General features: G+C 44.5%; 1 protein-coding gene across 1 annotated transcript; it reads left to right on the plus strand.

Moving 5' to 3' along the window:
- The first annotated feature begins 1,977 nt into the window (after nt 1–1,977).
- Nucleotides 1,978–6,885, plus strand: LOC135525831 (gastrula zinc finger protein XlCGF57.1-like). Its single transcript, XM_064953751.1, has 4 exons — nt 1,978–2,580; nt 3,048–3,145; nt 3,281–3,458; nt 6,041–6,885. The coding sequence occupies exons 1-4, from the start codon at nt 2,373–2,375 to the stop codon at nt 6,883–6,885; spliced, it is 1,329 nt and encodes a 442-aa protein (XP_064809823.1). The 5' UTR covers nt 1,978–2,372.
- Nucleotides 6,886–12,069: the final 5,184 nt, after the last annotated feature.

Raw genomic sequence — 12,069 nt, forward strand, 5'->3', positions numbered from 1 at the left:
CTGGGCCAAACCCTCCACTAACCACACTGGGCCAAACCCTCCCCTATCCACGCTGGGCCAAACCCTCCCTTAACCACGCTGGGCCAAACCCTCCCCTAACCACGCTGGGCCAAACCATGCCCTAACCACGCTGGGCAAAACCCTCCCCTAACCACATTGGGCCAAACACTCCACTAACCACACTGGGCCAAACCCTCCCCTAATCACGCTGAGCCAAACCCTCCCCTAACCACGCTGGGCCAAACCCTCCCTTAACCACGCTGGGCCAAACCCTCCCCTAACCACGCTGGGCCAAACCCTCCCCTAACCACGCTGGGCCAAACCCTCCCCTAACCACACTGGGCCAAACCCTCCACTAACCACGCTGGGCCAAACCCTCCCCTATCCACGCTGGGCCAAACCCTCCCTTAACCACGCTGGGCCAAACCCTCCCCTAACCACGCTGGGCCAAACCATGCCCTAACCACGCTGGGTTAAACCCTCCCCCTAACCACGCTGGGCCAAACCCTCCCCTAACCACGCTGGGCCAAACCCTCCCCTAACCACGCTGGGCCAAACCCTCCCCTAACCACATTGGGCCAAACCCTCCCCTAACCACATTGGGCCAAACCCTCCACTAACCACGCTGGGCCAAACCCTCCCCTAACCACGCTGGGCCAAACCCTCCCCTAACCACGCTGGGCCAAACCCTCCCCTAACCACGCTGGGCCAAACCCTCCCTTAACCATGCTGGGCCAAACCCTCCCCTAACCACGCTGGGCCAAACCCTCCCCCTAACCACGCTGGGCCAAACCCTCCCCTAACCACATTGGGCCAAACCCTCCCCCTAACCACGCTGGGCCAAACCCTCCCCTAACCATGCTGGGCCAAACCCTCCCCTAACCACAAACGACGCTGGGCCAAACCCTCCCCTAACCACGAACGACAATGTGCCAAACCCTCCCCTAACCACGCTGGGCCAAACCCTCCCCAAACCATGAACGACACTGGGCCAAACCCTCCCCTCACCACACTGGGCCAAACCCTCCCCTAACCACGAACGACACTGGGCCAAACCCTCCCCTAACCACGCTGGACCAAACCCTCCCCTAACCACGCTGGGCCACACCCTCCCCTAACCACGCTGGGCAAAACCCTCCCCTAACCACGAACGACGCTGGGCCAAACCCTCCCCTAACCACGCTGGGCAAAACCCTCCCCTAACCACAAACGACACTAGGCCAAACCCTCCCCTAACCACGTACGACGCTGGGCCAAACCTTCCCCTAACCACGTACGACGCTGGGCCAAACCTTCCCCCTAACCACGTACGACGCTGGGTCCAAACCTTCCCCTAACCACGAACGACGCTGGGCCAATAGAGAGGCACTTTAGAGACAGGAAGGGTAAAGGGGCATGTGCTCTACACAGGTAGAGTCCTATCTGTCCAAAGTGGGCACCAACACTCACCTCAATATGCCTTTTGGTGAGAGAAGTTTTCATTGTTTTTGGGCAGATTTACTTTACCTTTAACTAGGCAAGTCCGTTAAGAATAAACTATTATTTTCATTGACAGCCTAGGAACAGTGGGTTAACTGCCTGTTCAGGGGCAGAATGACACATTTTTACCTTGTCAGCTCAGGGATTCGGTTACTAGGCCAATGCTCTAACCACTAGGCTAGCAGCCACCCCAATTATGTGTTGTTAGCCATGTGTCTTGGCCCATTTAAAAAAAAAAAATTATGTGGCCGACGACAATTTGTTGCCTAAATGGGAAGGTCAGCCCTGGAGGAAAGTATTAGCTGTATGAAGTAAAAGAGAACACAACATCTGGTTGTTTTTAAATGACTTCTTATGACATTGTTCGCCAGAATACATTATGGAATGGAGATTTTACCAATCTGCGTTACCCACTCCAGTCAGCAGATGGCGATGAGAGGCTTTCAGGTGATGTTTCTTGTGTGACGTATAATCTAGTGGACGGAAAGCTTCAACGGCAGTAAAAGACTACTGATTCAACCACTTCGGTAGCGCACATTAAACCAGTCTTGTTAATATCAATGTCAGTGTTTATTAAACATTATTCTGTTTTACGTATTGACTAGTTGAAAAAAAGGTATTTGCTTGTTAAATGAAATTGTCTGATTTGTTCAATTGTTAACGTTACTGCACAAGGTTAAACGCTAATGCTAACTATCTAGCTAGCTAACATCCCGACCATGAGCTCACTAAGATATTGTTCTTATTGTTAAGGTTAATGCACTAGGCTAATCGCTAATGCTAACTATCTAGCTAACATCCCGACCATGAGCTCACTAAGATATTGTTCTTATTGTTAACGTTACTGTACGAGGCTAAACGCTAATGCTAACTATCTCGCTAGCATCCCGACCATGAGCTCACTAAGCTATTCAGAGAAAGAAGCTCGAGGGCTGAACATCATCGTAAAAGAAGAAGAGGAAGAAGCTTTAAGAATAAAAAAGGAAGAAGAGGTGGATATTACATTGAAAGAAGAGAAGGAACCTTTTGGAGTAAAAGAGGAAGAGGAGGCTATTTCAATAAATGACGAGGAGGAGGAGACTGAAGATCCTGTTAACACCAGTGAGTACTGTCTTAAAAACAGGGGCACAAACTATGCCGTTATTGAACTAATGTGGGTTTTTTAACGGTGATTCTACTAAAGTTCTACACTTGAATATGTTGTTCAGTACTGTTGGATATGTTTAAGGGGCAATCTGCCATTGGTTCATATATTTTTGGGACTTTTAAATGAAATGTATTGATTTCTCCATGTGGTCGATATTAAAGTGCACCTCATCTAATATAACAGGCTTTTAAAATTCAATATTGGTACATCATTTCTACTTAAAATATCGAAATGGACGAAAAAATGCACCCATTTAGTGGAACGACCCTTTTACATTTGCATCATAAACAATATTTTTTTAAATCATGATGAAAGTGGACATTTTGGCCCTGTTTAGAGATATTAATGCCTCTTGTAAGACTCTGTGATTATAATAGAAGATCATAAGTTTACCACCTGTTTGATGTTCTCGTTCACACAGGAGAGAGACATGACTTTCGTGGATCCTCTGCGGAGCCTCAACAACATCCTGATGCTGACGAGGAAGAGAAGAGTCTCTCCAGATCAGAACACCAGATGGTACAGCTTGGTCTGGTCTAGCATACAGCTTGCTCTATCTGGGTCTGGGCTGTGTTTCTGTAAAGCACTTCATGACAACAGTGACATCAGCATCCATAACGATATGTGTCTGTGTCCCCTCTTTATGGTTACTAGGACAACGCTAGCCCTTCCTCCCTCCCGGAGTCCCCGTGTCATGCCTCTCCCGGTAGCACCTTACTGCTGGGTATGAAGAGGTTGTCTGTGCTGCTGGTGGACTGCAGGAAAACAACGGGGCTGAGTGGAACTGTGAGAGGAGGAGAAGAGAAGAAAGGATCAGATTTGACTCATCAAAGTAAGTGCTGTAGTTTAGTTTCAACAAATACAATAGATCTGCCGACTGGTATCTGTTACCAGGACAACCAGCAGAGTTCTGTTAGTTGACAGGAAGATAGACTGGTGGATATGGATGTTATGAATATCATAACACTGAAGAAGGATTCTGCCAATGAAAAGAGAGAAACCAATAGACTATATAAAACCTTGATGAAATATATATTACTCTCAATGTGGTCTGTATTACTTCATTAAAACCTCTTGAAACTCTAGGGGCACTATATCATTTTTGGATAAAAAGACGTGCCCGTTTTAAGCGCAATATTTTTTCACAAAAAGATGCTTGACTATGCATATAATTGGTAGCTTTGGAAAGAAAACACTCTGACATTTCCAGAACTGCAAAGATATTTTCTGTGCGTGCCCTAGAACGTGAGCTACAGGCAAAACCAAGATGAAACGGCATCCAGGAAATGAGCAGGATTTTTGAGGCTCCGTTTTCCATTGTCTCCTTATATGGTTGTGAATGCGAGAGGAATGAGTCTGCCCTTTCTGTCGTTTCCCCAAGGTGTCTGCAGCATTGTGACGTATTTGTAGGCATATCATTGGAAGATTGACCATAAGAGACCACATTTACCAGGTGTCCGCCCGGTGTCCTGCGCCGAAATTGGTGCGCAAACCTCAGCTGCACGTATTTTTCCATGGAATTCAGAGAAGAAAGCAGGCTTCCACGAACGATATATCAATGAAGAGATATGTGAAAAAACACCTTGAGGATTGATTCCAAACAATGTTTGCCATGTTTCGGTCGATATTATGGAGTTAATTCGGAAAAAGTTGCAGGACTAACTGGTGGTGTTAAATAGCTGTATGTAATGTACCCTTACTGCAGGACTAACTGGTGGTGTTAAATAGCTGTATGTAATGTACCCTTACTGCTAGGACTAACTGGTGGTGTTAAATAGCTGTATGTAATGTACCCTTACTGCAGGACTAACTGGTGGTGTTAAATAGCTGTATGTAATGTACCCTTACTGCAGGACTAACTGGTGGTGTTAAATAGCTGTATGTAATGTAATGTACCCTTACTGCTAGGACTAACTGGTGGTGTTAAATAGCTGTATGAAATGTACCCTTACTGCTAGGACTAACTGGTGGTATTAAATAGCTGTATGTAATGTACCCTTACTGCAGGACTAACTGGTGGTGTTAAATAGCTGTATGTAATGTAATGTAATGTACCCTTACTGCTAGGACTAACTGGTGGTGTTAAATAGCTGTATGTAATGTACCCTTACTGCAGGACTAACTGGTGGTATTAAATAGCTGTATGTAATGTACCCTTACTGCTAGGACTAACTGGTGGTGTTAAATAGCTGTATGTAATGTACCCTTACTGCAGGACTAACTGGTGGAGTTAAATAGCTGTATGTATTGTACCCTTACTGCTAGGACTAACTGGTGGTGTTAAATAGCTGTATGTAATGTACCCTTACTGCTAGGACTAACTGGTGGTGTTAAATAGCTGTATGTAATGTAATGTACCCTTACTGCAGGACTAACTGGTGGTGTTAAATAGCTGTATGTAATGTACCCTTACTGCTAGGACTAACTGGTGGTGTTAAATAGCTGTATGTAATGTACCCTTACTGCAGGACTAACTGGTGGTGTTAAATAGCTGTATGTAATGTAATGTAATGTACCAGCTATAAATAGAAGAACAGGCTCTGTATTGCTTCATTATCATCTCATCTCCCCCTGTATGGGCATTCTACTGTAGAAGGATGACCCATAGTGACAAATCCCCCCTGTATGGGCATTCTACTGTAGAAGGATGACATGTAGTGAGGAATCCCCCTGTATGGGCATTCTACTGTAGAAGGATGACATGTAGTGAGGAATCCCCCTGTATGGGCATTCTACTGTAGAAGGATGACATGTAGTGAGGAATCCCCCTGTATGGGCATTCTACTGTAGAAGGATGACCCATAGTGAGGAATCCCCCTGTATGAACATTCTACTGTAGAAGGATGACCCATAGTGAGGAATCCCCCTGTATGAACATTCTACTGTAGATGGATGACATGTAGTGAGTAATCCCCCTGTATGAACATTCTACTGTAGAAGGATGACCCATAGTGAGGAATCCCCCTGTATGAACATTCTACTGTAGATGGATGACATGTAGTGAGTAATCCCCCTGTATGGGCATTCTACTGTAGATGGATGACCCATAGTGATGAATCCCCCTGTATGGGCATTCTACTGTAGAAGGATGACACGTAGTGAGGAATCCCCCTGTATGGGCATTCTACTGTAGAAGGATGACCCATAGTGATGAATCCCCCTGTATGGGCATTCTACTGTAGAAGGATGACCCATAGTGATGAATCCCCCTGTATGGACATTCTACTGTAGAAGGATGACCCATAGTGATGAATCCCCCTGTATGGGTATTCTACTGTAGAAGGATGACCCATAGTGAGGAAGAGCACCTGCCTGTAAGTCTCTCTGGATAAGAGGGTCTGATAAATGACTAAAATGTATGTGGAGATTTCATTCAGGTCTCCCTGTTTTAACCACTCTGTTTGTCTTTGGCAGAAGAGAGACCCGACTCAGAGGAACCAGAGACGTCTGAACCAGTGAGACGACACCACTGTTCCCAGTGTGGAAAGAGTTTTACCCGTTTATGGAGCCTTGAAATACATAAAAGAATACACACAGGAGACAAACCTTACCACTGTTCCCAGTGTGGAAAGAGTTTTACATGGTTAAATGTCTTGAAAATGCATGAAAGAATACACACAGGGGAAAAACCATTCCAATGCTCTCAGTGTGGAAAGAGTTTTACACAGTTAGGGAATCTTAAAAACCACAAGAGAACACACGCAGAGAAGAAGTCTTACAACTGTTCCCAGTGTGGAAAGAGTTTTAACCATTTAGGGAATCTTAAAAACCACAAGAGAACACACGCAGAGAAGAAGTCTTACAACTGCTCTCAGTGTGCAAAGAGTTTTACTCGTTTACGTAACCTAAAATCGCATGAGAGACGACACACAGGAGATAAACCTTACCAATGCTCTCAGTGTGGTAAGAGATTTATTGAGTCAACAGAACTGAAAGTTCATAAGAGAATACACACAGGGGAAAAACCATTCCAATGCTCTCAGTGTGTAAAGACATTTTCCCGACCAGGGGTCCTGAAATTACACGAGAGAATACACACAGGGGAAAAGCCGTACCACTGTTCCCAGTGTGGAAAGAGTTTTACATATTTAAATGTCATGAAAATGCATGAAAGAATACACACAGGGGAAAAACCATTCCAATGCTCTCGGTGTGTAAAGACATTTTCCGGACCAGGGGGCCTGAAATTACACGAGAGAATACACACAGGGAAAAGCCGTACCACTGTTCCCAGTGTGGAAAGAGTTTTACTCAGTTAGGGAGTCTGAAAAGTCATAAGCGAATACACTCTGGAGAGAAGCCTTATCACTGCTCCAAATGTGGAATTGCTTTTTCAATGTTAAAGGCCTTGAAAATGCATGAGAGAATACACACAGGTGAGAAACCTTACCACTGTTCCTACTGTGGAAAGAGTTTTAGAGGATCGCAACAGCTGAAATTACACGAGAGAATACACAGGAGAAAAGCCTTACCACTGTTCCCATTGTGGAATGAGTTTTAGGCAGTTAACGAGCCTCAAAGGTCATATGCAAATGCACTCTGGAGAGAAGTCTAACACATGTTCTCATTGTGGAAAGAGTTTTCTGAGGTTAAGCAATCTGAAATCGCATGAGCAAATACACACATACAAAAAGGAAAAGCTCTACCAATGTTCCTTCTGTGGAAAGTGGTTTTCCCAGTTAGAAGCCCTGATTATGCATGACAGGACACACACAGGAGGGGATAAGACCTACCACTGCTCCCAGTGTGGAAAAAGATTTAATTGGTTAAGGCACCTGAATAAGCATGAAAGAATACATACACAGGAGGAGAAGACATACCACTGCTCTCAGTGTGGAAAGACATTTTCCCAGTCAGAGGACCTGAAATCACATGAGAGAATAGAGAGGCTGTGTTCTGACTTGTGTTTCTGACTGATCATTTGTGTTTTTATTTCATGCCACGTGAAATCAAATTGTATGTATGAAACCAGAAAAAAGGTTTACTTTTGTTTGTTTTTTCATTTTGAGACATGATCATGTCTAATATCAGATTAAATATTTAAAATTGTCTATTTGGTTTTGATGAGCTTTGATTGATTTGATAAGTATAAACCCTCTTGTTCATCATTCGATTTTCTATTTGTTAAGGGATTTTTTTTAATCAATAATGACTAATTATGTATACATTTCAATCAGGACTGACTAATCAGAATACTAATTATGTTACTGTATATGTATGAATTTTCTTTTAATCCTAGTACTGAATATAATGTGTGTAAATATAATCAAGAATTAGAACAATGACTGGTAGAAATGAATGAGCTTATCGTCAGACTGGCTAGAATGCTTATCTACACAGGCAGACCTTGGCTCGGTCATAAATGATCTAAATTGGTGGGAGACGATGTGGGAAGGCTTGAGAACTATACAGCCATTGTACTGGTGTGGAGAAGAGACGGTACGAAGACTAATGACGTCATTTTCAGTTTATAACCCGTTGTAAAATGTTTCATGTTCAGTACTCTCGAGAATATACGCTGCTGATTGATTTTGAGACTGGTCTCTGTCCATTTTAGGCAAAAAAAACACACAAAAAATTAATTGGGTAAATAAAACATGTAGGAATTTAATTCCAGTAACACTATTGCAAAGTGTCAACGATTATATAAGTAAGTAAGTGGCACAAGTCTTTGTGTTTGTATTTATGATGGATTCCTCCCTGCTCTTCCTGGGGTCCAGCTAAACTAAGGCAGTTAAACATTTTAACAAAAGTTCAACTCTACTACCACATATCTACAACATATTGTGTGTCCTCAGGCCCCTACTCTACTACCACATATCTACAACACATTAAGTGTGGACCCTCAGGCCTCTACTCTACTACCACAAATCTACAACACATTAAGTGTGTTCCCTCAGGCCTCTACTCTACTACCACATATCTACAACACATTAAGTGTGTTCCCTCAGGCCTCTACTCTACTACCACATATCTACAACACATTAAGTGTGTGTCCTCAGGCCCCTACTCTACTACCACATATCTACAACATATTGTGTGTCCTCAGGCCCCTACTCTACTACCACATATCTACAACACATTAAGTGTGGACCCTCAGGCCTCTACTCTACTACCACATATCTACAACACATTAAGTGTGGACCCTCAGGCCTCTACTCTACTACCACATATCTACAACATATTAAGTGTGTGCTCAGGCCTCTACTCTACTACCACATATCTACAACATATTAAGTGTGTGTCCTCAGGCCCCTACTCTACTACCACATATCTACAACACATTAAGTGTGTCCTCAGGCCTCTACTCTACTACCACATATCTACAACACATTAAGTGTGTGTCCTCAGGCCCCTACTCTACTACCAAATACACTGCTCAAAAAAATAAAGGGACCACTAAAATAACACATCTTAAATCTGAATGAATGAAATATTCTTATTAAATACTTTCTTTACATAGTTGAATGTGCTGATAACAAAATCACACATTTGTGATTCACACTCAAAATTAAAGTGGAAAACCACACTACAGGCTGATCCAACTTTGATGTAATGTCCTTAAAACAAGTCAAAATGAGGCTCAGTAGTGTGTGTGGCCTCCACGTGCCTGTATGACCTCCCCACAATGCCTGGGCATGCTCCTGATGAGGTGGCGGATGGTCTCCTGAGGGATCTCCTCCCAGACCTGGACTAAAGCATCCGCCAACTCCTGGACAGTCGGTGGTGCAACGTGGCGTTGGTGGATGGAGCGAGATATGATGTCCCAGATGTGGATTCAGGTCTGGGGAACGGGCAGGCCAGTCCATAGCATCAATGCCTTCCTCTTGCAGGAACTGCTGACACACTCCAGCCACATGAGGTCTCGCATTGTCTTGTATTAGGAGGAACCCAGGGCCAACCGCACCAGCATATGGTCTCACAAGGGGTCTGAGTATCTCATCTCGGTACCTAATGGCAGTCAGGCTACCTCTGGTGAGCACATGGAGGGCTGTGCGGCCCCCCAAAGAAATGCCACCCCACACCATGACTGACCCACCACCAAACCGGTCATGCTGGAGGATGTTGCAGGCAGCAGAACGTTCTCCACGGCGTCTCCAGACTCTGTCACGTCTGTCACATATGCTCAGTGTGAACCTGCTTTCATCTGTGAATAGCACAGGGCGCCAGTGGTGAATTTGCCAATCTTGGTGTTCTCTGGCAAATGCCAAACGTTCTGCACAGTGTTGGGTTGTAAGCACAACCCCCACCTGTGGACGCCGGGCCCTCATAACACCCTCATGGAGTCTGCTTCTGACCGTTTGAGCAGACACATGCACATTTGTGGCCTGCTGGAGGTCATTTTGCAGGGCTCTGGCAGTGCTCCTCCTGCTCGTCCTTGCACAAAGGCGGAGGTAGCGGTCCTGCTGCTGGGTTGTTGCCCTCCTACGGCCTCCTCCACGTCTCCTGATGTACTGGCCTGTCTCCTGGTAGCGCCTCCATGCTCTGGACACTACGCTGACAGACACAGCAAACCTTCTTGCCACAGCTCGGATTGATGTGCCATCCTGGATGAACTGCACTACCTGAGCCACTTGTGTGGGTTGTAGACTCCGTCTCATGCTACCACAAGAGTGAAAGCACCGCCAGCATTCAAAAGTGACCAAAACATCAGCCAGGAAGCATAGGAACTGAGAAGTGGTTTGTAGTCACCACCTGCAGAACCACTCCTTTATTGGGGGTGTCTTGCTAATTGCCTATAATTTCCACCTGTTGTCTATTCCTTTTGCACAACAGCATGTGAACTTTATTGTCAATCAGTGTTGCTTCCTAAGTGGACAGTTTGATTTCACAGTAGTGTGATTGACTTGGAGTTACATTGTGTTGTTTAAGTGTTCCCTTTATTTTTTTGAGCTTTGTATCTACAACATATTAAGTGTGTGTCCTCAGACCTCTACTCTACTACCACATATCTACAACACATTAAGTGTGTCCTCAGGCCCCTACTCTACTACCACATATCTACAACACATTAAGTGTGTTCCCTCAGGCCTCTACTCTACTACCACATATCTACAACACATTAAGTGTGTTCCCTCAGGCCTCTACTCTACTACCACATATCTACAACACATTAAGTGTGTCCTCAGGCCCCTACTCTACTACCACATATCTACAACATATTAAGTGTGTGCTCAGGCCTCTACTCTACTACCACATATCTACAACACATTAAGTGTGTGTCCTCAGGCCTCTACTCTACTACCACATATCTACAACACATTAAGTGTGTCCTCAGGCCTCTACTCTACTACCACATATCTACAACACATTAAGTGTGTTCCCTCAGGCCTCTACTCTACTACCACATATCTACAACATATTGTGTGTCCTCAGGTCTCTACTCTACTACCACATATCTACAACACATTAAGTGTGTTCCCTCAGGCCTCTACTCTACTACCACATATCTACAACACATTAAGTGTGTTCCCTCAGGCCTCTACTCTACTACCACATATCTACAACACATTAAGTGTGTCCTCAGGCCTCTACTCTACTACCACATATCTACAACACATTAAGTGTCCCTCGGGCCTCTACTCTACTACCACATATCTACAACACATTAAGTGTGTCCTCAGGCCTCTACTCTACTACCACATATCTACAACACATTAAGTGTGTCCTCAGGCCTCTACTCTACTACCACATATCTACAACACATTAAGTGTGTCCTCAGGCCTCTACTCTACTACCACATATCTACAACACATTAAGTGTCCCTCGGGCCTCTACTCTACTACCACATATCTACAACACATTAAGTGTGTCCTCAGGCCTCTACTCTACTACCACATATCTACAACACATTGAGTGTGTCCTCAGGCCTCTACTCTACTACCACATATCTACAACACATTAAGTGTGTCCTCAGGCCCCTACTCTACTACCACATATCTACAACACATTAAGTGTGTTCCCTCAGGCCCCTACTCTACTACCACATATCTACAACATATTAAGTGTGTGCTCAGGCCTCTACTCTACTACCACATATCTACAATGCATTAAGTGTGTGTCCTCAGGCCTCTACTCTACTACCACATATCTACAACACATTAAGTGTGTCCTCAGGCCTCTACTCTACTATCACATATCTACAAAACATTAAGTGTGTTCCCTCGGGCCTCTACTCTACTACCACATATCTACAACACATTAAGTGTATTCCCTCGGGCCTCTACTCTACTACCACATATCTACAACACATTAAGTGTCCCTCAGGCCTCTACTCTACTACCACATATCTACAACACATTAAGTGTGTCCTCAGGCCTCTACTCTACTACCACATATCTACAACACATTAAGTGTGTCCTCAGGCCCCTACTCTACTACCACATATCTACAACACATTAAGTGTCCCTCAGGCCTCTACTCTACTACCACATATCTACAAC

This window comes from Oncorhynchus masou, chromosome 5 (assembly GCF_036934945.1).
Source record: "Oncorhynchus masou masou isolate Uvic2021 chromosome 5, UVic_Omas_1.1, whole genome shotgun sequence".
Classification (NCBI taxonomy): Eukaryota; Metazoa; Chordata; class Actinopteri; order Salmoniformes; family Salmonidae; genus Oncorhynchus; species Oncorhynchus masou.